The following is a 26314-nucleotide window of genomic DNA, read 5'->3' as shown; positions in this document are numbered from 1 at the left end:
TGGCTTGTGTAAAATAGACTTGTTTTTTATCTAAGTGGAAAAGTGGAATTGTATTTTTTATTGATATTAAAGGCACAATTAATTTGCATGGTTTATGCTGTATAGCATTAATGTGATAATAAAGACTTAAAAAGAGTAGTCTCAGTTTTAGGTGAAAATCTTTATGGTAAGTTTTATTGGCACACCAGCAGGGTGATCCAGTTTAGCTCAGGGCACAGTGTCTATCTGTCACACTGAGTTGCAGGCTTATCTCTGACCTTAGAGTGAGATAACCAAAAAAGGCAACTGAGAATAATCCAAGTGTGACAGTCTGTCTTGCTTTGGTTTATCTCTTATCATCTCCACCATACTGTAGAAGAAGGCAAACAACACTCCTCAGATATTGCTCACACTTTGATTGTAGTAACGTGTTCTAAAGCAGAACGCTAAAAAGACAGGTTTACTGTGCATTAGAATAACAATCTTTGCATATTTTATTGGGTTCATAAGCTATGAACAATACTTTATAGGCTCAATATTGTTCATTCTTATAAAGTTTTTTGTTTATGTAAATTTTTGGAGGGGTTTTAGCTCCATGGAAATAATGACTATTCTGACACGTGTTACTTGTGGATTGATTCACAATTCTGTGAATTTGTGTTTATATATAAACATGAAGATACAAATATTTCCCCATAACAGAGCGGTTTCTAAAAGCACACCCAAATCCACTTTTAACACACTCTTTTACACTAATTTTATTTTACTGCACAAAAAGTGTCAGAATGTTGCTTTTATTAGCCACTCAATCAGAACTCATCTCATAGAACATCAATTAATTCCCATTAAGGTGATTTACATGCACCTTATGCAACCATTATAAACCAAGTTCAAACCGTATGGCTTTTTAGGGAAAGCAATGCTGCACTAACCCGGTTTTCGTCGTAGATGATCTGCACCAGACTGCGATGCTTGGCCTCACTGGGTGGTGGAGAGATGGGCCGATCTGGCTCGTGGGGTTTTGCTGCCTCTTCCTCCAGCTGTTGCTGTAAAAATAAATGAGCAAAGATGCAAATAAGAAAATCTTTGGTGAGTCCAGAAAGACGAGTGACTCAAATTCCCAGTGCAGAAGTTAAACAATGGAGGTTGGATTAACCGTCTCTCTCTGGCTATCATGTAGGGATGGCACCTTCCAATTAACTATAAAAGGCCAATACCTCCCTGGGGTCAGGGTAATCAATGACTTACCACATTAATACAAGCAATGGCTTAGTCAACATTTCAAAAACATCGTCTTATGTTCTGTATCCACTTCTTAGCTTACAGTGTGGTGGTAATGTGGGGGAAACCGGACCCAGATGACATTAGTCACACGCAGGTCCATCATAGCACTAACAGAGAAGTTACCAGGAAGACTTTACCTCACAACAATACTAACCAATGTACCAGTAAGCAAACCTTAACCTACTACCGGTAAGTCTCTTCTGACTATTAGTTCAATATACTGTATATGCAGAAAGTGTAATAATTTATTGTTCTAGTATTGAGACAAAGATAAATTAATTCACTTTACCATTAAAGGGACATTTAAGTCAAATGACAAAGACGGCTCAACTAAAAGACTATTACATGTAACCCTTACTAGTAGTAATGAGAAGTGATTTGGAAGCTGCATAAGCAATAAAAAGCCCTTGAAACGCACCCTTGTGGAGGTTGCCATGTCAGTGACGTAGTGATTATTCAAGCCATTCAAGTAACTCCAACTATTTTTATGAGTTTAAAGGCATTCCATCATTCTTATACAGATCAGTGGTACACAACCATCGGGCCGCTGACCGGTACCATTTGGTATCGAGCCAGAATGAAAGAATAAAGTTTTAAGAATTAGATGCTTTAATTTCCGTGTTTTATTTTGAAAATGTCCTAAGGCCGCTTACACGTTCATTACTCCTGCTCTTGACTGGTGTGTGCCTCTAACAGCCTTGATGCAAACACAGCCATGAGCACACAGCTGTTTGATTGTGGTGAGCCACATATCCTCCAAACACACACACATACTGACACAGAAATACACCTGAGAGTGGAAGGGAGGCGTGAACAGCATCACACACACACGGAAACAAACATCTGCCCACAGTCATATCAGCATCTGATTTATGTGACGAGTGTCCTTCCATATAATAATTGTCTCACAAAAAAGACTTCATTTTCACCATGAAAAATGTTTGGAGACAACACAAAGGACATGGCGTAGATTTAGATGATCTGCATTTAAGTCGACCTCCAGCAGCCCTTTCGCCTCCTCATTTACTGAGATGGGCTTTACAAAAGGGAAAGGCAGCCTCTAGATGATCCACATAAGAGAAAGGCAAACTGGATCATCCTGTGCCACGAAGGCCTTGGTGAGGGAAAAACATACACCCCCTATAACTCCATCTTTTACTCTCTGAGGCCACCAGAGAGTAAAATAAAATAAACAAGCAATCCTAAGCTCAGCAGACATGACGCACCAGGTGTAACCTAAGCCCTGACTTCCGTACACACCTCAACTCTAAACTAAATGTTGCCATTTGACCCAGTTACTCCAGATGTTTTAATACACGGAGAGATCTGGACTGTAAAAATATTTATTAAAAAATGTGTATGCAATGTTTTCAAAAGTTTGGCTTACATGTCAACTTTAAATAGATCCAACAGTTAGCGTGTATGCATGAGTACTGTCACAACAATTTGTTTCTGTGCAAACACTCATAATTCACAGGAACAGTATGAAAGTTTAATATCCTACACACTGGTATGCAATATGTGCTTTAACACCAAATGGTTACCAATGGTGACCAAATACTGCTCTATTTTCACTTTTCTTTAGCTTTCACACAGCTTGCTTGTTACAAATGTTCTACAGAGTGGTGTGATTACTCTTCATCAGAACCAGGGGCCTCAAGCACAAAGACTTGTGAGGGAAATAGTGTGGAAACAAGTGCATGCCTAAAGAGCAAGATGTACACAAAAATAGTCAGATGTGTGAATCTGTGCATATGAATGAATCCACGCATATTTCCTTTCAACATCTCCATCTGTGTAGGATTGAGCTCACATGTGCCCATCCCTGTCCACGCTCCCATTTAAATTAGGGATACACCAAATATTCGGTAACCAAATACATTTGGCCGAATATTGCAAAAAAAGCCGCCTTCGGTTTAGTGAGTTAAAAGCAAGGCCGAATAGGAGTGTGTGACACAATGACGCAATCAAAGAACATGCAATAATTTTGAGTCGGAAAAGTGTGTGCGTGTTGCAGCAGCTTCTCCTTTCCACACACTAACACAGCCAGACTCCCTCTTTTCTGCTTACTGCTCTCCATCACCGCGTAAAAGTTGGAAGCCATCCAATTCCACAACCGAGTCCGTTGTTAGCGCTGTAAGCCACGAATCCGTAAGCATACCCATCGTTTTCTCCGTACACTACACCGGGTCTCGCTGCATAGGCTGGTGTAGCATTAGCACGGAGTCCTAACAGCTGATGTGTGTAAACAATGGGTCCGTGGCTGCAAGCAGTGACTCCCAACACAATCGGCAGCAGAAAAAGTAGTGCAGTGTGGGCGTCCAGTTTTAACTGTTCGATAGTTTGAGAAGGAGGAGCTCACATTCTAGGAGACGTGTTAGGTGACGTCACCTGTCAACTTGGGCAAAATCCAACTTGCCCATTTGGAGCTGACTTTTTACAAAATGTGGAATAACAAGGGAGGGAGAAAACATAACTTTTTCAACTTTGGCCTTCTGAATGAGGCTAAAGGGATGTATATCACTTGAGCAAAACCATTGTAAAGTGATTTTTTTCATCATACCGCCTCTTTAATGCACTTGAATTTTTTGGAATGCATGTTTTGTTTTACTTGAAGGGCTAATATAAATTAAAAACTTTGTTGTGCTTTTTTTGAAAAGCAAAGGCTACTGGAATATCTAAAAAAAATGAAATAAAGAAAGTAAATATTTATTGAATATTCTACTTTATTCAGCTTCGGCCTCAAATTTTCATTTTGGTGCATCCCTAATTTAAATATGCAAATCCTATTAAATCATATCATCATATCGGGATTCCCCTTAACAACTTTAGAAAACTCCAGCCCTTACCATCAGTAACATTGAAAAGCAGATTTTAGTAAACTGATTAGACTAGTACAGTGCCCATCGGAAGTATGTATTCATATAGTGGAAGCTTAAGTAGAGTTAATTATGACCAAATGAGTATGTGTTTGAAAGTTGGATGTACAAAGAGGTGTACATGCTCAGTAGTACTCTGTAGTGTTATGAAGGGGTTTATTTGCGGGTGCAAAGTAAAAAAGCGTGTGCAATATTCCTGGTTGAATTCTATGAGACATGCACATGATAAATGTTTGTTGTTTTTATTTTTAACTCATTTTTATATTTTATTTGTTTGGTGTATTTTTCTGTAATGTGTGTTTTTTGGAGTCATTATGTGTATTTTTGTATCTCTGTTGTCTTTTTGTGCATTTCTTTGTATAATTATTGTTTTTAGTTGCGATTGTAGTGAGATTCTTGAATAATTTTGTGTATTTTTGTATCTTTTTTTAGTGAAGTTTTGTGCATTTCTATTGTCATTTTGTGTATTTTTTGTATAAATATTTTTTTACTTTTTTTGTGTAGTTTTGTGCATCTCTGTTGTCATTAAGTGTATTTTTGTATGTTTGAGTTTTTTTTGTGCATTTTTTGTACAATTATTGTTTTTTGTTGTCATTTTAGTGTGATTCTGGAATCATTTTGTGTATTTTTGTATCTTTTTTAATGAAGTTTTGTGCATTTCTATTGTCATTTTTTGTATAAATATTTAGTTTTGAGCATTTTGAATCATTTTAATATTTTTGTTGTCGTTTGGTGTGTGTGTGTGTCGCAACCCTACCCCTGCCTTCTTGGATTTAACTGCCCAGATGAATGAGCTGGTTCTGGCTGGCACAAGACTGACACCCCACCCTTTACCCCACCACGGTCCCATCTTATCTCCTCTAAAGAACCAATCTGCACCACCCATCCCTCCTCGACGATACCTGGCCCAGGATCACTCTTCTCCTCAAGCCAGCTGTGTTCAAATTAGAGCGACACAGGTCTGACGTGTGCTGGGTTCGGACTGCAATACCTCTATTTTTAGGAACAACCAGAAAAAGTCAGGGCCTTATGGAGTTAATGCAGCTTCTTTAAATCCTGTGGTGACAGGTAACATGTAAAATTGTGAAATTAAAGAAAACTAAAAAGCTTAATAGATCTAAAAATTTGACTCCTATAACATAACAGTGTATCCAGTAAAGTCTTTAAAACTAGCTCTTCTTAATGTTAAATCTGAACGCGGCTCAGGTGGTAGAGGATCGTCTTCTGATCGAGAGGTTGGGGGTTCGATCCCACTACCTGACAATGAGTCGAAGTGTCCTTGGGCAAGACACTGAACCCTAAGTTGCTCCCAGTGGTTGACTAGCGCCTTGCATGGCAGTCCTGTCCCATGTGAGAGTGATTGGGTGAATGAGCTGTTATGTAAAGTGCTTTAAGACTGCTTCAGTGTGGGGATAAAGCACTATATAAATCAAGTCGATTTACCATTTACCATTTGTTAACAAGTCACTACTAATTAATGATATTATTTTTACACATCACTTGGACTTTTTATTTCTTAATGAAACGTGGTTGAATGATGGCATCAGTAATACTATTCTCAATGAAAGTGCACCACAAGACTTTATTTCAATAAGTGTCGTACTTGCAGGAAAGGTGGTGGAGTTGCTGCCATTTTTAAATCAATATTTCAGTGCAAAGAAATAACATTTGGTGATTTTATCTCCTTGTCATTCTTACTGAAGGGTGATTCAAGAGTTCTGGTTTTAGTCATTTATAGACCCCCAAAATATTCTGGAGAATTCATGGATGAGAACTTTTTAATAATAACAGGTGACTTAAATATTAATGTAGACAATAACATGGACAATACTGCCAAAGGACTGTATGCTTTAATGGACACTTTTGGTCTTATACAACATGTGACTGGTCCGACACACACTCAAGGTCACACTTTGGATCTGGTTATCTCTAAAGGTGTTGATATCTTTGCTGTTGATGTAAGAGACTTAGCTCTATCTGATCATTTCTGTGTCTTTTTTTTACCTCGAGACTGTAGCATCTGTTCCCCCTACTTCTGTGTGTTTAAAGAAAAGGTACATAAATGACAACACAAGTGCACAGTTTATGGAAGCCATAGCTATGACACCAACATTGAGTGCTGAGACAGTTGATGATCTTCTGGATGAGTTTAATACAAAAGTCTGTAATGTCATAGATATGGTGGCTCCAATCAAAACTAAGAGAAAACCAAACACACAGAAAACACATTGGAGGAGGACTGAGATAATGAAGAATTTGAAATTTGATTGTAGAAGAGCTGAGCGTGAATGGAGATCAACAAAACTCCAAATTCATTTAGAACTAAACAAAATAAGTCTGCGAAAATTCAATGATGGCTTGTTCAAAGCAAGGCAGCAATACTTTTCTGAAATTATTGCCAAAAATGTCAACAACTCTGGCATGTTGTTTTCTGTAATTGAAAAGCTCACAACCCCACCAGATCAGATAGCCCCTGAATTACTGTCAGCTGGAAAATGCAATGAATTCGCTGTATATTTCAATAAAAAAATACAATCAATAAGGTCAAACATCAGAACAAACCAACAAAATAACAAAAAGCTTGAACAGCTTCAACCACTGAGGGATGAGTCAACTACAATGTTAGTTTATTACAGTGAACCCAAAAACAATAGAGGAAACTGTTCAGCAGCTGAATCCATCAACGTGTTGCCTTGACACAATACCCTTAAACTTATTTAAAACTGTTGTAAAGTCAATTGTCACTGATTTGTGTCAGATAATTAACTGCTCATTCCAATCAGGCACAGTATCAAAATCCCTGAAAGTAGCTGCTGTGAAACCTCTGTTAAAAAAGAGAACACTGGATGCCTCTATACTGGCTAACTATAGACCAATCAGCAACCTTCAACATTTAACAAAATATTTGATCAATTTCAGTCAGGTTTTCGTTCTCATCACAGCACTGAAACTGCTCTGATCAAAGTGATCAATGACATAAGGTTGAACACTGATTCCGGAAAAGTATCTGCTCTCATTGTCTCTGCATTTGACACTGTAGATCATACTGTTACTGTGATATAACCTGGAACTAAACATATCAACCCTGGAACAACCTGTCACTGTGAATGTTCATGGACATAATTTTTTCATTTAAATGTTCACCTATTTGCACTACTCATCAATGCACTGCACTACTCATCAGTGCACTGCTGCACTATTATCTTATTATTATTATTATTGTATTCTTATTTTATTTCATTATTATTATTATTATTATTATTACTATTATTATTATCTTGTTATTTTTATTTAGTTTGCACATATTAGTCTAACTACTCTTATATTTATGTTTATACTTCTTTTTTCATTTATTTTTCTTTATTTTATTTATTTTTCTTTATTCTAGTTGATTGTTATTATTTAATGTTATACTACCTGAGAGAGCACAGGTCACCAAAAGAAATTCCTCGTGTGTATTCATTCACCCCTGGCCAATAAAGTTGATTCTGATTCTGATTCTGATACAATTTTGTTGCACAGATTGCAAACATGGGTTGGATTAAATGGAAAAGTAATGCAATGGTTTAAGTCCTACTTGGAGGAGCAAAGTTATTTTGTAAGCATTGGAAACTTTGAATCTGACAGATTACCAATGTCATGTGGGGTTCCTCAGGGCTCTGTTCTTGGACCCCTTCTGTTTAGCCTTTATATGGTTCCTTTAGGCCAAATTTTACAGAACTGTAAGGTTGATTATCAGAGCTTCGCAGATGACACACAACTATATCTATCCCTGAACCCAGATGACTATGGTCCCATTGAGGTGTTGTGTGACTGCTTAGAAAAAGTAAACTGCTGGATGAGTGAAAACTTCCATCAACTAAACCATGACAAGATGGAGGTGACTGTCTTTGGTAACAAGGAAAAGAGGACTGCTATCAGCAAGTATCTTGAGTATCGATCTTTAAAAGCTAAAGATCAAGTCAAAAACATTGGTGTTCTGATTGACTCAGATCTTACATTCAGCAGTCAGATGAAATCTATCACAAAAACAGCCTTCTACCACCTAAAGAACATCTCCAGAGTGAAAGGTTTAATGACTCAGGTTCATGCTTTTATCTCCAGCAGACTGGACTATTGTAATGGTCTTCTGACAGGAATCCCCCAAAAGAGCATCAAACAGCTACAGCTAGTTCATAACGCTGCAGCTCGGGTCTTAACCAGAACAAAGTGTTCAGAGCACATTACTCCAGTTTTAAAGTCTTTACACTGGCTCCCAGTCAGCCTCAGAATAGACTTTAAAGTTCTGCTGCTGGTGTATAAATCTGTGAATGGGTTTGGTCCAGAATACATCAGTGACATGTTAGTCAGGTATGAACCCAGAAGGTCTCTCAGACCAGAGCTCACAGTAAACATGGTGATGCTGCGTTGAGTTGTTATGCTGCAAAGAAGTTGAACAAACTGCCAGCAGAGCTGAAGTCAGCATCTAATGTGAACATTTTTAAATCAAAGTTAAAGGCACTTTTTTCTCTACTGCATATGATTGAGAGAGAGATTTTTGGTCATGTTGTTGATGTAATGTATTTGTTGATGATTTGAATTGATTTTACTGATGATTTTAAATGTTCCTATTGATTTTAACCAATTGAATGTTTTATCATGTAAAGCACATTGAGTTGCCTTGTGTATGAAATGCGCTATACAAATAAAATTGCCTTGCCTTGCCTTGCCTTGTCTCACACACACGCGTGCGCTTTAGCCGCGCACATGCATGCACATCAGTGACTCACATCAGGCCCAATCAGTGAGACTTGGGAGCTTTGCGAATATATCAGTGTGAGAGCGGCTGCTCAGACGCCCCTCCCCCTTGTCCGGTCTAAACTATCTTCCTCTCTCGACTCTCACTCGTGTGTTTGCAGTCCATGTCTGCTTGGCTGTGTGCACAGCAATTGGCTCTGGCCACACATGTGACTCTTGCTCGGGTGAGGAGCTGTGCAGTTAAATAGATGTAGATGGTGCGCTACTGCCCCCTCACACACTGAAGTCAAAAGATGAATAGGTTTCACTTCTGGGCCATCCAGAAGTTAAATAAACATTTGAAAATGAACAAAGTACTCCAAAATAACGGATGCACAAATTTGGGGTATTTGGAAGCTGTTGACAAATTTTAGGTGGAACAGGCACCACGTCTGGGAGTTACTTGCCACACACACACACACACACACACACACACACACACACACACACACACACACACACACACACACACACACACACACACACACACACACACACACACACACACACACACACACACACACACACACACACACACACACACACACACACACACACACACACACACACACACACACACACACACACCTTTTTTGCTTTTATAGATAGATATACAGTATAACATGCAAGTCAGACATGAATCAATACACAGTGGGGATAGGTAGAGTAACTAAACCTCAAACCCACTTTTATCTGCTGAATACATACTTGGTAATGAAGTAGTGTTGTTGATTGATCCTAGTCCAACACGAGTCAAAGTACTTCAGTTTGGCGTATTTTGTTCCAAAAATATAAGAATGACAGCCATCTATGGGTTGAAACCCAGCTATTACAATTGAATTTTGGTTTTGGCTAAGGATGGTAGTTGGTGACATTTCCCACCCTAAATTTCCAATGAATGCAGTTCCGCTCCGATACAGCGGCAGAGCTGATATGTGTATGCATCTAGTGGAAATCAGGTGTCAAGCTTCCTGTGTCACGAGCAAGCACTGTTGGCCCCGCCCCTCCCATAAAAACTAGTAGGAGGGACTTGCACTTCCTCCTCTCTCAGCTGTCAATCAGCATTGATGAACAGCTACAATAGGGACTGCTTTTGCTGGCTCTGTGCTTCTATAAAGAGATGATTCAGGTCTAATCAGAGGATTAATTAAGTTACAGTATGTGTGTGTACAGCCAGATTGTGTGCGTATCCCTGTCTGGCTCTGCAAGTACGTGCACTATGCAACTCCTTGCCTATAGTGCACATCAGCCAAAACCTCTGGGTTTAGTTACACTTTAGATTATAATAGACCTACAGATATACACAGTATGCCTACTTCTTTAACTTTTTTGATATGCAGGGATGTGTTAAGATACGGAGACCAGATTAAGGAAGATAGAGAAAAATACTAGGCTATTAATTAATTATTATTAATAATAATAATAATAATAATAATAATAATAATAGCAGTAAAATACTGTGTCTGGGCAACCCTTTTCCTTTGACTTAATGACAGTGAAATAAGAGATGTTCTCTGTGGTGGAGGTGCACAAATAGGAAAATATGTTCTTTTTGGCTCAATGTCCTTCAGTATCATCAGTAAGGATGAAACTGGGTGTGTAAACATGTGATTGTGTAATGGGTATTTATAACTCAAGTGCTATGAGACTACAGTAAAGATCTATAGAAGTGAAGTTTAATTACAGTTTATCAATACATCATTCGCCAACCCCATGCCCCACTACTGTCAAAAACACAGCAAACTAAAATCCTCTATAGCCAAAAGGAAAGCCATTATTTAAAGCCTAAGCTTTATATCATTTAACCTATTTTTCTTCTGAACAAAATAAGAGAGAAGGAAATGCATAAGCCTGGAACAATACGCGCACATATTTACAGTGCTCTAAGCAAAAACCAGCGACAAGCTTGAATGCAGCGATTGCAGCACAACAAGGTCTATTTAGGACGTTATTGCTCGAAAGCCAACTGAGGCCTGGCAGGGAGAGTCACCCTGGAAAAACCACACATTTCGAAAATAAACAAAACACTGCACAAAATAAAAAAAAAAGAAAATTCAGCATGAGTGCCAGTCCTGGCACAGAGCTCTACGAGCATGACAAGTTAACACTCCTTTACTGCACAGTCCGCTGAGGGACTTCAGCCTGAATATGTTGAGAAAGCTATTGGAGAGAGAATTTGATTAGGTTGAAAAAAAACTATGCTGCACGCCAAGAAGATCTTAGAGAGAGAAAAAAAAGGTTTGTTTGGATTTATTGATGGAATAAAATTAACAGTTGGTGATTTGGAAGGTCACATGCCTCACTAAATTATGTTCTTCTCACGAGGTGAATAAAATATTGTTGAGTCATTTTTACATAGTTTTTCAGATAAACACCTACGCAACTTCCTCTATAAGCAGTTATTTTACTGATTTGTCAAAGAACACTTTGAGGGGCTGACAACAAGCAGTTTATATCTTTCGAAAGAATGTTTTTTTCTTTTATAAATTGGAGGTATCTACAACCAGGCTGCCAGATCTTCATTACAAGGAGCACCAGATCCTTACTACAGATAAATCAATCCGAATATCAGGAAGCAAAGCGCGAGTGATAACAGTAAAATACAATCTCTGTCTGAATAGCCACAGACCTGTTTTTTGCGAAGCTTGCAGATCTGTTGCTCCACCATCGTGATCTCTCTGTCCACACGGTCCATGTTCTGGATAAGCTCCTCCTTCGAGAAGCGAGCTGGGACTAGATCCAAATCAGGGTCCATGTGGACCGGGCTGACAGGAGAAATGGGCTCCAGCTTCCCCATGCCACTCCCACGCTCCTGCAAAAAGGGAATAAAAGGTTTTGATGATTTAAAAAAAAAACAAAACAAAAAAAACAATGTACATTCACTGCTATAACCATTAGCAGCTAATGTATTCATTTTAAATGGTATGTTATGAAAAGGTACAAAATTGGCTGAGAAGGTAAAGCATGTCAGTAATTAAGTATTTTAGGACATGAGAGTCTGTTTTGTCTCAGTGTCATTGGATCACACTAATGAATATGAGATTACAGCTTTCTCTGCCAGGATTATGCATGGACGCTGCTAGCAGCTGGTTCTGCTTTAAGTAAAGTGAAGAGTTTTATCTTCCAGAATGTTTGTAGGTGGACAACATATGATTTGGGTTCATTTTAGAGGGCAATTATTCAACATATATTTGAAACTAAATAAGTGGATCCTGTGGGTCTTACAGTCATGCCAACAACACAATAGTGCAAATCTATCTATGATTCAGGGCTATTAAACATGTGGATGCTTATGAAGTAACAACTTCTTTTTTTAAATACTTTTAAGGCACACACACACACACACTTCTGTAGTCTGTGAAAACGTGCTTTTTGCTACAATGTATTATTAAGACTTGTACTTTGTTGGTCTTCAAAATCAATGTTTGGCTTTTTATCTGTGCTAGCATCTAATAATTTATCAAATGAAAGCAGCTTGCTTCAGTCATAATAGATGAAAATTACTTCTATGTAAATATTGATAGTGTAGTATAGAAAGCCGTTACACAAAGCAGACATTTATTTAACTACAAGTTTAAGTACTACAAATGGTTTGTTTTTTCCTTACTATCAAAACAATTAATCTTCAATATTAAATTGTCTGTTGGCTGAGTAACGCTCCAATCATCCTATTACAAAATGAAATGACAAATTTGCCCACACAGAAAAAACAGTGACAATGCAGAAGTAGTATTAATTGAGAACAACAAAGGGGTGCAGAGTGCAACAATCTAAGACTAGTAGGGCGAGGAAGATTTATCAAATTTGTAGATATTTTGCAAATTCGAGTTAAAAAGAGATGCTAAGGGAAGAGATTATTATTTTTTTAATTGTAATGCTATATGTTATAAAATATTTAGTTATCTGATTTCTTAATCAGAAATTTTAAGCTACTGTGAAGTTGTTGTTGCACTTTTGCCTAAACCTGGGTTAAAGTTTGAAATTGTTGAATGACAGAGACTCATTTACTTTTTTATTTTGGGATTGTTCTATGCATTTTAACTCGAGGACAATCACAGTAATAAAGTTGCACTTTTGACAATATATTTGCAGTCATTTTTAAGTGCATTGAAAAAAAATCTAAACAAAACTCAAATTTTTCTTTAAAAAAATCTGATTTGTTTTTTTTAGGCAAAATCGCCCAGCCCTAAAGACTAGTAAGTGTAAGCAAAGTCTATTGTTGCAGTGATGATGGAACAAATAAAGTCTGCTTTGACTTAAACCCCAAGGCCAAATGTACACAAGAAATTTCAGTGAATGGGAGAAAGACAAGAATAATATACCATGGCTAAACATGAAGTTGTAAATGATGGAAATGGCTGATTTAGTGTTGATAAATTAAATTTAGGGAAAACTTCTATCAATCAATCGACGTTTTATTGTCAACATGGTATGTTGTAAAGTGCATAATACTTTAATAACTTAATAACTTAAGACACATAAAAATGGTAGTGACAAACATACTGAGGATGTTTGTAAGACTGGGTTAATTAGAATGGAACCGGTAGACAAAGTAAAATCGAGCCCTATTTTAACATGGACATACTTGTCACAGAAAGAAAAAAAGCATATGGATGAGACATCAAAAAGAAAAAATATTAGGTTAAGGCTTCACAGTGCCTAATAAATGGGACTCTACAAGGGTCAAATAGAATAATGATATACAACACTATACGACTAAGTACTATATTACACTAATTAAAGTTTTCATAGGTATCGTAAAGCACGACTGACAGTGGCGTGATAGATACTCTGTGATGGTGAATAATTAAACTGTTAGCAACAAGCAACCACTGTGTGTACGTAGTGCTTCTGGAATGTATTGTGTTGCCATGTCTACTGCAACTATACTGCAACTACCGGTACTTTGTTATTTGACATGGTCACAATATCCAACACATCAATCTAGCTAATGTGAGTGAGTGTAAGGAATGCCCTTCTTTGGGAGCTGTCAGATGAGCTGCTTTAGCCAGGGTTGGTTTAATGGGATGATTATTAAAGGTCCAATATTGTGCTATTTTTCAGACATCACCATTTGTTCCAAGAACACCAACAACATAGTATGAGGTTTATTTTCTCAAACTCACCTGTTTCCTGGAGTTATAGCCCTCTGAAAATTCACTTTCAGAGCACTCCTAAAAACAGGCTGTTTTTTGGGCCTTGTGTGTTTATCACAGCAGCAGCAGCAGCAGCAGCATATCATTAACAGTCTTCCTTCTCCTCCTCACATTGTCGCATTGGGTCACAAACACATCAGATCTATGTACTAGATTATCTATATACCAAACGTAAAGACATTAACTTTAATATCAACCTGCCATCGCTATGTTTGTTTTACCTGTGAGGTAGTCTAAGAGGGAGAAGCTCACATTGTTATGTAGGGTAGGAGGAGCCAGGGTTGTCAGGAGGAGGCGTTTCCGCGTTGTGACGTCACAACGCAAGAAAAATCCAACTCATCTGTTTGGAGCTGACTTTTTACAAAATGTAGAATAAAAATGGAAGGAGGAAACAGAACTTTTTCAACTTTGCCCCTCTACAGTGATATACATTCCTTTGGCCTCATTCAAAGTGAATTTTTAATAATACTGCCCTTTTAAAGTACCTTCTTTTCCTGCTCGTGCTTATTGCAATGTGTTTTGTTCTTGTAAATATCACAGAATCAGTGCCAACAAAACCTATGACACTGTTTGAAAAAGGTTGAAGGTCAAGAGCTAAGCCCCAGCCCATGAGAGCTTAGAGCTTATCCCACACTTCATGAACCTGCTCACATCGGTGCACCTGCTTGATGTTTGAGGATGTGCACGCATCAATATACACAAACTAAGGTGTCGTAATTTCCAGACTATAAGCCCCTACTTTTTTCTCACACATTGAACCCAGCGGCTTAAACAATGACACGGCTAAATTCTGGATTTTTCCTGGTTTTAGAAGCTTCATGCCGCCACAAAATTGAGCTCCGTCACATTAGAACAGGTGGAACAATGAAATTGTTAGCATTAAATCATTGTTGCTCGCATTGAATCATTCTGATCACTAATTTTGTGATGATGCACACTGCCTCATCATAGCAATGACACGGAGAAACGTTGTCAGAGAGAGAGAGAGAGAGAGAGAGCCCGCTACAGCAACAGCAACAGTGGGGATGAATTACAAGTCAGCCAGTTTGTTATAGAAGGATAAACAGCATAAAGTCGTTGATACAGGCTGTATCCAGGCTGTTCTGATCTCCACTCCATCTACAGTAAAAGTCAGCCAGTTTGTAACAGTAACATAACAGCATGAGTTTTCCAAATCATCACGTTGAATTTGTTCTGTCTCGCTGTGATCGCTCCACGGTAGTTCACGGTAAGAAGAGCGGACGAAGCGGTGTATCAGTCTGGTTCCAGTAAAAAGTGACCATAAAAAGCTGTAAATGGACTGATATGTGGACGTGGGGCAGTGAGGAGAAGACTTCATGTAGTAAAGGAAGCTTATCAGTTGAAACACGGACATTTCCCTGCAACCTAACATGAGCACAACAGCTCGCCTACCTGCCCATTCTGATTGGCCGAGCTGTCTAAAGGGCACCATCATCAGCCAATAGGGTGTGGCCTATGTTAGGCTGCGGCATTTGTGTGGATTTTTCTTAGAAAATTACTAAATTATTGTACTGTGGCCAATAAAACAATGCCCTTTATAGCCCGGACATTACGGTATACTCAAGCTTCTAGCTATGTGTTAAAAAGAAAAATGTTCTAAGCCTTGATAAACTGTTTAACACTGAACAGAATTAAATGATAAACACAAACACTTCCTTTCGTGGACTTTTGAAATACAATCCGAAACCACAAAACTGCAACAAAAAGCACAAGTTCTACAGAGCTTCAGAGACACCCATGCAGATAAGGATGATATCTATATTTTAGCAAAGACCTTTTATATATTAGTATTAGTAACCCGTCTGGGAGCAGGGAAAAAATATATAACTCCAGTCAAAAAGACCAAACCACAAATCCACCTTCACTTACATGTTACATTAAAATGCTCCTTTTATCCTATGGTTCTGTGTTCATGCCAGTCAACTTTTGTGTGATACCAATGTACTCTGTACTCTCTCACTTCCTGTTGCCATACTGTTTCCATTTTTTACATTAATTTACTGTCTACAGTGGCTTAAGCAGAAACTCAGTTTAGTCCCTTTTGCTGCTCTTGACAGCGATTGTATCTGACTTTACTTACTTGATGACTTCTCAGAGTGTAGTTGCTCTACAGCAGAGATGGGCAACTTCTATCAGAGCGGGGCCCAAAAAAATGTGATCGTCTGATCTGAGGGCCACATTATCAACATTTATGTTAGAATTTAGAATAATGACCAGTCTGAGCATGAATACAGGAAAGAACAAAGGGTTGGATCATTCAGTTTCCTTTTTTTGTCCTGTTGATTTTTTCATGCTGCCTCTGGAACTATGGAATTCTGTGTAGCTTCACACAGTCATTTTGATTTGCCGTTCAGACAGATTTATCCTTGACTTTTGAAAACTAGGTCAGCTCTTATTATTTATAAATTGCCATTTCACAGCTCCTCAAGTCTTCCAGTTGAGCACCAACACGCAATCTATATCTATAGAGATCTGCACTGATGTGAAAAAACATCCTTTGTTGCGCCCAATAAGGTTGGCAAGGCTAATTAAAAACAAATCATCTTTGAAAAATTACTGCATGAATTAGTGTCGAAATCGTTTGTAACACACATTAACATTTGTTTCATCATTTACAAAAAATGTACATGTACAGTCTATTTGCAGCTTTTGTTGGAAAGGCTGTTTTTGCTGGAGAAATGAATTTTATTTTAATCCTTGACTCATCAAACTTCAGTTGAATGAACACTGACCTTATCCTCAGCCATGCCCAGAGGCAATTGCTGTCGGTGGGTTGAGGGCCTCATCTGAGCGTCTGGTCCGATATCCAAACGAGGCCTTTTGATTTCTGCATACTCCAGCTCAGACTGGCTGGTATGCTCCGATAGGTAGATGTGCTCATAACGGATATGTTGTTCATGCCCTCTGCTAAAGGAAAGGCAAAAAGAAAGTTAGAAAATGTACTGGGAGGCACCTGAACTGGATAAAAGTGTCTGTCTTCAATTGATTCATTCAGATTCTCATCTTTCATTTGTCATTTCAAAAAGTGCTGAGGGAACAGATGGTGGTGTTACACAGATTCAGCAATGCAAATGAAAGAGCTTCTAATAATAATAATTAATCTTTAAAACTATTAAATTGTTTTAAATCAGTGGAAGCAACACCAAGAAGGGCCTTTACAAATTCACTGGACTGATAATACAAATATTTTATCAAATTACATTGCGCACAAAGTAATTTGCGTAGTAAAAATGTAATCCCATTTCCACATCCCCATCAACCTCTGCTCCTAGTGATGCATAAACAGTGACGTGCCGTCAGGGTAGGCAAGGTAGGCAGTGCCTACCCAAGGGTGAATTGATATTTTGATTATTTAATTATAATTTTTTTTTTTTTTTTTTTTTAATTATAAATTATTTATTTTTTCATTTCCAATAGCCTACAGTACCTACTGTATAAGTTTGAAAGTGTCCGAATTTTGTGCATTTCATAGCCCAAATTACTAAACAGCGTTATTTCCTGGAACAGCTGCAGTCTTTCTTTTTTTTTTTTGCTCCGCTGTAAGGCAGAGGGAGGCCACGCCCCCACCCAAAGGCACGTCGCTCCTCTGCCTCCGTTCCCATTGCGTGATTTTACGTGTTTGCGCATGCGCAGTCAGGTCCCCAAGATGACAATCATTTACGTCCAAAGGCAGCGTAGAGAGCTGCCTTTGGACGTAACCGCGCTATGCTAAATGCTATACGTAAGTTCACAGCACATTAGTGAATAGATGACACGTGACTGCTGCTGCTACGTTCTCTAACTAGTGGGCGGGATAACACTACAGTGTGGATGACAGCGTTAGAGATGATAGAGAAACTTTGTTTTGAGGAAAAACGACATCTTTTAAAAGATGGAGACCAACACCTGAGTTACAAGAGCTTCAGCAAAGGTAAGGTCAGAACATGTTTCATACTTTTCACAGTGAATGGAACAAAAGGAAGGATTGACTTTGTGGATGCTCCTCACTGAGGCTGTTCTGAGTTGTCATTTTTTCCGTGTTTCTGTGTTTCCAACACAAACAACAGATGTGCTGTCGTGTCATGAGATATATCTTGTTGGGAGAGTATGGAGGCTATTTTAAATAATTGTTTATGTTTCTTTAATGGTGTTTATGATGTTGATTTTGTTAGATGGCTAAATGCTTGTTCATGTGGATCTTATTGGGTTTTTTCTTTCTTATTATGAATTTTATATTTTGATAAGCGCATTGAGATGACTTTGTTGGAAATTGCTTTATACAAATAGAATTGATTTGAATTGAATTAACACTTGACTGCAGAAACATATGAAATTGTCATTGGCGGTCTCGATTTGTAATGTGCCTACCCAACCCTAGTGGTCACGGCACGTCACTGTGCATAAAGCATTGTGTACATCAATATATATTGAAAATAAAGCACTACAGTGGCTGAGCAACAAAGAATCAGATAAAGTTTGCACTAGTTTAATTTACAATTTCACAAATAATAATTTAAAAAGACATTACAAAAAGCAAGCAAATAATTAAAAACATAAAAAAGTTAAATTTGGTCCCGTACCCCTTCAGACATTAAACCTGAAGCCATAAACTCCCTACTCCTGCACACTGAAAAAACCTAATTCTTTAATGTCATATACAGTGTAGCCCTACAGTGAAATTTGCCCCAGAATTTTCCCAATCCCGTTGAGGAATAATATATTGAAAAAAAAGGAATAATACCGGTAATCTGTAAGCACACAATAAAACATCTTATTCAGAATTATCATTTATTAGCAGCACGCCGAAAAAATCCTAAAACTACTAAATGAATTAATATTATACCAAAATACCTTAACGTAATTATTTTCATTCCTTTTGACTGCCTATGAGTATGTCCAATACCAATATGTCCTGCATTAAATTGGGCCTGAATAAGGGACTTGTGTTGGCTCATGTGAATGTATGTAGTTTGCGTCATAAATACACGGATATTGAGCGAATTGTCAGAGAAAACTGCATTAACATCATTGCTATTTCAGAGACCCATCTTGATGATTCGTTTACTGATTCATATATTGCTATTGATGGTTTTTCTGTTTTTGGGAAAGATAGAAATAGGTTTGGAGGTGGAGTGGCAATTTACGTACAAAATGATTTACCTGCTAAAATGCGTCTTGATCTGATGAGGGAAGACATTGAAGCCAACTGCGTACAAGTACACCTGCCTTATATAAAGCCAATTCTTATCTGCTGCTTTTACAGGCCCCCTAGTGCAGATGCTATGTATATGAATGGGTTGTGTGAAATATTTGACAAGATATCAGATGAAAATAGAGAGATTTACCTGCTGGGTGATGCAAATGTCGACTGGTTGGTGCACTCATGTCCCAATAGAAATAAGCTACTCTCTGTATTAAATGCATGTAATCTGTCTCAGATTGTTGGAGTTCCCACAAGAATACACAAAAGAAGTGACGGGATTATCTCTGAGACATGCATTGACCATATCTATACAAATGCTTCTCTGCAATGTTCTAAGGCCATCTCTGTGCCTGTAGGTTTTAGTGACCATAACATCATAGCCATCTCCAGACTGTCAAAGATGTCTAAACCTAAAGCTAAAGTTATTTTAACACGGTCCTATAAGAGATTTAATGAGCTTTCATTCATTGATGAAATAACAAATGTAAATTGGGACATTGTGTGTAGTAAGTATGACCCTGAAGCTGCCCTGGATTTATTTATGTCAATGTATATGAATGTTGTTAACAAACATGCTCCCTTAAAAAAACATGTTAAAAATAGGTCTGCCCCATGGCTTGACCTCAGTCTCAGGACCCTAATGACAGAGAGAGATATGGCCAAAAAAGCATCTGTTATTTCTGGCTCAGTTGATGACAGGCTGAATTACTGTTCTCTACGTAATCAAGTTGTAAAACTAAATAAGGTGAAAAAAAGGGACTATTTTCAAGAAAGGTTATATGACGCGAGGCATGATGGTAAACAACTATGGAATGTTTTAAATGAAATTATGGGTCGAAAGACAACTGTGTGCACACCCTATGTCCAATCGAATGGGTTGGTTATCACTAAGCCAGGTGATATTGCAAATCACTTTAACGACTATTATGTGGATAAAGTATCTAAACTGAGGCAGGCTATGTATACTTCAGACAATATTAAATCAAATGACTGTATTAAGAATGTTATAATGAATGACAAAAGTTGTGAATTTGTATTTCATCAAGTTTAAGTAAATGAGGTGGAGTGCTTGCTCCGATCTCTCCCTTATAGTAAATTAGCTGGACTAGATAACCTGGACAGTAAACTGCTGAGAATGACTGCTGGTGTTATAGCATCTCCTATCTGTCACATTTTTAATAGATGTTTGCATTTGGGCCTATGTCCAAGGACCTGGAAGGAGGCTAAAGTTATTCCTTTACCTAAGGATCATAAATGTGCTTTTGACGAGGTGAACTCTAGACCTATAAGTATTCTACCTGTTTTGAGCAAAATCATGGAAAAATTGGTGTATGCACAAGTTCAAGATTATTTTGTTACTAACAAGCTTTTATCAAACTCACAACATGCCTACAGAGCTGCCCACTATACCTCTACTGCAATGATACAAATGACTGATGATTTGCTAAAAGCCATTGATAATTCTATGATGGTGGGTGCTGTGTTTTTGGATTTTAGTGCTGCTTTTGATGTTCTTGACCATTCTTTACTGGTTGAGAAACTTAAATGTTATGGTTTTAATTATTCAGCATTAAAGTGGATCAAAAGCTACCTGTCCTCCAGATCACAGAAGGTGTATTTGAATGGCAGCCTGTCCAGTAGCAGAGGTCTGGACTGTGGAGTTCCACAGGGTAGCTGCTTAGGACCCTTACTCTTCTCAATCTTTACGAATGATCTATCTTGGGCTACAAAAGTGGCTAAAACTGTTCTCTATGCAGATGATTCGATATTGTAATATGCTGCACCGTCATGCAATGTATTATACGAGGTCTTGAGCAGAGAACTAAAAATTGTGCATGACTGGGTTTTATGTAATAGACTTGCTCTCAACATTTCCAAGACTAAATGCATGGTGCTTGGTACAAGGCGCAGGTTATCCACAAGCCCAAAGCTTGAGTTAAACTTGTGCAATTCGGTAGTTCAACAAGTTGAAAATACTAAACTCCTTGGCGTAATAGTGGACTGCTCTCTGTCTTGGTGTAACCACATTAATTATATTGTTTTGAAAATGGGAAGAGCAATTGGTATTGCGAGGAAATGTTGCTCTTTTGTGGCTCGTCCCCTTTTATGTCAAATAGCTCAAAGCTTAGTCTTTTGTCATCTGGACTAATGCTCTACGGTGTGGTCATCTGCTGTCAGTGGTGAACTCAGGAAGCTCCAGGTTGTCCAGAACAGGGCAGCACGGTTAGTACTGGGTTGCCCACTAAGATCTAATGTGATCCATATGCATGCCTGCCTCTCATGGCTTACTGTTGCCAATAGGTTGTCTTTTAATACACTTATGCTGTTCAAGTCAGTCATGAGCAGTAAATCTCCGGTTTCTATACATACACAAATAGTTTTTAGTAATGCTGTTCATGAACACAACACTAGAGGTTCCAGTAATGGGCAGCTTGCTTTACCTTGCCCAAAAACCAATGCTTTAAAGAGATCTTTTATTTACAGGTCATTGTCACTTTGGAATAACCTGCCTCCAAGCCTCTGCTGCATTGACAGTAAATTTACTTTTAAAAAGAATCTAAAACTCCATTTGATACTGTGAGATGCTTTGTATTGTTAGCTATGTTTAGCTATGTTTTATCCTTGCAAATGTAATGTATTGTAATATGTATGATTTTGTGAGTGAGTAATGCCATTTTAATCAAATTTTTTTGCCATTTTAATCAAATTTTGTAATTGTAAATGGTATCTGTTGCATGTTTGCTATTTGGACCCCAGGAAGACTAGCTGGTTGCCATGGCACTAAATAATGGGGATCCCCGAATAAACAAATAAACAAATTTCATTAATTAGCATACGGGCATTTTCAGTGAGAAACAATCTCTTTAATTTTGGAAAAATAAATAATTTGTTGATTGAACATAAACCAGTAATACAACGTTCATTCATCACCCTGGAACTGTGAAATACAACTTGATACAACTTTAATGAGAAGGTTGAGTTTCAGAAGATGCACAGAACTGTTTGGCTGCATTTGAGAAAGTCTAACCCCCAATTTCCACTGGATACAGGTCCGCTGCGTTACGTCTCCACCATGCCAGCGGAGCAGATAGGTTTCACTTTGGTCTGTGTGTTAATTTCCACTGAGTCTGGTGCGCTGCGTGCGTATCTGCTCCTTCCCAGCTCCGACAGTCTGACAAATGCCGGAACACGACGCATCAACTCAGCACAGAGCAAATACAGTGAAACAGGAAGTTATGCACATACTAAACATTAAAACATCTGGTTACTTTTCAAAATAAAACACTTCAGATCATATTTCCAGTAACTACATCACCAAAACGTCATAATTCTTCTTGTACTCCTTCATTAGGAACACTGACCTGTTTATCTGTTTGTTGTTGCGTTTATAACACTTCCTTTAACTGTGTTCCCACGGGATTATGTAAATATCGCGAGAACTCCTGTCTCGTGACGTCAATCGGACTGCGCCGTGGTGCACTCAATCGCAACTGGTGGGGATTGACGGCCGGCCGACAGCGAAACAAAACCGGATCGGAGCCGTAACGCAGTGGAGAAGTATCCAGTGGAAACCCCAGGTGAGTCTAAAATCGTCCTCCAAGAAAAGTCTTGCTCAGTCTTTTGTTTTCATGTTTGCCAAAGCTGAAAATCACAAGCATCAAGCACATTTGGCTAGCGCAAAACAATGTAGCTGTCGTCATATTTGAGCTTTGTTGATGAGATTGTTTTTGTCACTACTAGAGGGAAGCCTTACATAGGCCAATGTGTAGTTTGTGGCAATGCTCCTGACTGCTGCTCTATTTCAATTCTATTTTTTAATTCTATGACAATTTGCATACCCCTGGGGGTACCTGTAGCCCACTTTGGGAACCTGGGCTTTAAGAGGCTGAGGTCAGGGATGCATTGTGTTCAAAGACACATCAAAAGATAAAAACAATGAAACATTATCATAAACCTATCACCTGAAATAACTGCAATATTGTAATCAAGACAAATACAATTGTCTGCCTGCCAATATAATCATAGTATTAGCACCAAGTAATCATTGACTACTTGTGGAGATCAAAATATTCAAATCAGAAACAGAGGCTATATTAAGCAAATATCCAAATGTATCAGACCGTATGTGTAAAAAAACATGTAACATGTATGGCACCTATCACTAGGACTAATCTTGATGGGTGCTATTGTCAGTAATCATAAACATTGATGATGCAACTGTAACTGAGCTCATTGGAGCATTACAGTAATCCACAGGAGGGGGGCGGGACTCCGAGTGGGCCATCAAAAGACAGCTACCAAATGCTAACATTTTTTCTTTACCGAGATCAAGGAAAGATAATTCGGTAGCTGTCTTTTGATCGCCCACTTGAAAATGGCTGAGTGCTCAGAAAGAACAGTTTCCTCAAATTTGCAAGGGGACAAGTGAGAGAATGTGAGAGCACTGCCAGTGTTAGAAAGTAGGGTTTTAGGAGAAAAAGGAAAAAAACTGCCATCATTACTGGTTCAGACCCACAATAGCAGAGTGTGTGGTTTCTGTGTTTGCCCATGAGCACGGCGCTCATCTCAACAACATTCACTGAACAAACTCGGGGTCTATTTATAAAAGTTGTGTCAGGGATACCCCAGTGTGTTGGGAATGTGACAACGGGTGCTAAAAAAACAAAAAGATTGTTGTTTTCTTAATGTGTAACTGGCCACACAGTGCCTTGGAATAGAGTAGGTCAATATTATTGCCCAGATAGTGTGTGACTGCTCCACTGTAAACCATTTCCCCCTCTTATCCAGTCGGATACTTCTTCATCTCCACAGAGGATTGGCACTTACATAATCACATCATCAAGCTCCCCCTCCTCCCTCTCCCTTTTTCTTTCCCCCGCTCCCTCTTGTGAGCGTGTGGAATAATCTGATCCCCAGGGAGGATTTGTCTAGAGGATGAGGACGACAGAAAGATGTGTGTAGATGTGAAGGGGGAGGAGTGAATATAAGTGGAAAGGTGGGGATAAAACACAACACCTCACACCAGAGTCATGACTTTTTTGCTGGCTCATGGCCCTGATATGACAAGACCAGGGATCATATGTGCTGATAAGAGCCCAGTATTGTGAAACCACTAGTGTTTACATGGTTGCCAATCACTTGGTTTGTCCCCAGTGAAGCAGTAACACAGCTGTGCACAGCATTGACTGAACAGAGAAACGTCTGACTAAGAGCAGCACAGCTGAGACTTATAAATGCGAGAGACAGTTTTATTGGCTGGGACAAAAAACTTTCAGCTGAAGATACTCTAACCTTAAACTTGCAATTCTTAATTTGCTATAAAAGACAAGTGACGATGAATCTGGGGCATTGGTGCTTGCGGTCATGGAAGTCAGTATCTTTTAAACAGTGATGAAAATTGGGGTTACCTTGTAGCTTTGAAGTACACAATAAAGGTATAAAAAGGAAAAAAAAAAAAAAATGCACAATTGCTACAATATAGTTGAGTGATATTGAGAGTCTTGTCATTGACACGATTAAAACCTTGACCAAGAAAGTGACAGTTACAAACAAAGCTCACAAATTCAGAAATAAAATGAGAAAGGAACTCTGATTTCATTTTAGGAACTAAAACTAGAAAGTTTAAAGAATTAATTTTGTCAATATAAATGTGGTCAGATAATATAATTCTCTAAATCTGTTTAAAATCAGATGTTTTGAATCATTTCACTTTCATCTGACCAATAGAATAGAATTTAAGTGTCACTGTACAGTGATTCAAAAAAAATTGTAGGTGCTCCATCAATAATATTACTACTATATCTACACTATATTCTACCAGTCTGTCGCGAGGATTCTAATGAAAGTACTTTAAAAAAAATGCAACCTTTGACTTTTTTAAATAAAGTATATTTTAAAATTAAATTAAAGCTTTAAAAACATTGTTGATGATCAACCTGGAAAAACCCAGAGATTACAATCTACAGAGTATCTAAGGAACAGACAAGCATACATCTCAGAGAACAGGCTATTCTTAGGTCAAAATTACACTGGCCAGACAGAGTTAATAAAAACATAACAAATTAACTTCAGAATGAATTGAAGACCTTAAAAAACATACTTGCCTGATCTTTTAAACTAAAACCTGTTTCCATAATTGATCAGACTTTAGGATTTAAGGTTTTCATAATAATTTTTTGCGTGAGAACGCAGCAGTATACTATAAATAATAAAAGGAAAAGTAGACGAACGTAGAATACAAAATAAAGTTGTAAACCAATTCTTCTCTTCCCGATATGACTTTTCCTTAAAAAGCAAGGACTGTAATTAAATTGGGTTTGTCCTACAATAAATAAGTGATTTCTCATTCTCACGCTGTTTGCTGGATTCAAATTTGTTTAATAACTGTGCTTGCCTTTACGATCAAGAATATATACCCACGTGGTCAATACTTTTAGGGGTGGATTCACTAAAGGTATAGGGGTATTAAAATGTGTGCAAACAACACTCCACGTGCTAAGGGGTACAAACCCCAGAGAATCGTGTCACAATGCGTCCACAATCCATTTAGTGCATTTCACTCTGATGAATATGTAAATTAGGCAAATTACAGAAAGGGAGCAATTAAATGGGAAGGGGAAATGTAACTAAAATAATGCAGTGGACGCAATGGCATTCTTGAAATCTGGAACCGTTGGCAGTGACTGTTTATGCGCCAAAAATAGTATGACTCAGAGCCAGGTGTAAATTCACACAGAGATCATCGCTGCAATAAATGTTGACAATACACAGCGGAGATGGAAAAAATGCTCCAGTTACCCTTTCTACTATAAGAAAATAATTTAAATTAAAGCCACAAGGTAGGGTCTGAAGAAGTGGTCAGAGTCGGTAACCCAAGGTTGTGTATCCCAATGTTGGGGATCGGGGTTCGGTCTGATGGACTTTGGTGCAAATTGGTGGAAAAACAGCTGAGATATTGTATTTAAAATGTTTTAGCATTAACATTAGCCTAGCAATATCATTAACCTAACAATAGCATTAGCCTAGCATTAACAATA

At 38.1% G+C, this 26314-nt stretch overlaps 1 protein-coding gene across 1 annotated transcript in view; it reads right to left on the bottom strand.

Annotated features, from left to right (window-relative positions):
- The window catches only part of ncor2 (nuclear receptor corepressor 2), a 134135-nt gene that overhangs the window by 54537 nt on the left and 53284 nt on the right, over positions 1-26314 (bottom strand). The window contains 3 exon segments of the mRNA XM_028458640.1: positions 912-1025; positions 11548-11730; positions 16828-16999. Of these exon segments, the coding sequence (XP_028314441.1) occupies positions 912-1025; positions 11548-11730; positions 16828-16999 (469 nt within the window).

Source organism: Gouania willdenowi, chromosome 9, assembly GCF_900634775.1.
Source record: "Gouania willdenowi chromosome 9, fGouWil2.1, whole genome shotgun sequence".
NCBI lineage: Eukaryota > Metazoa > Chordata > Actinopteri > Blenniiformes > Gobiesocidae > Gouania > Gouania willdenowi.
The sequence above is the reverse complement of the archived record's forward strand: the minus strand, read 5'-3'. Positions and strand labels throughout refer to the sequence as shown.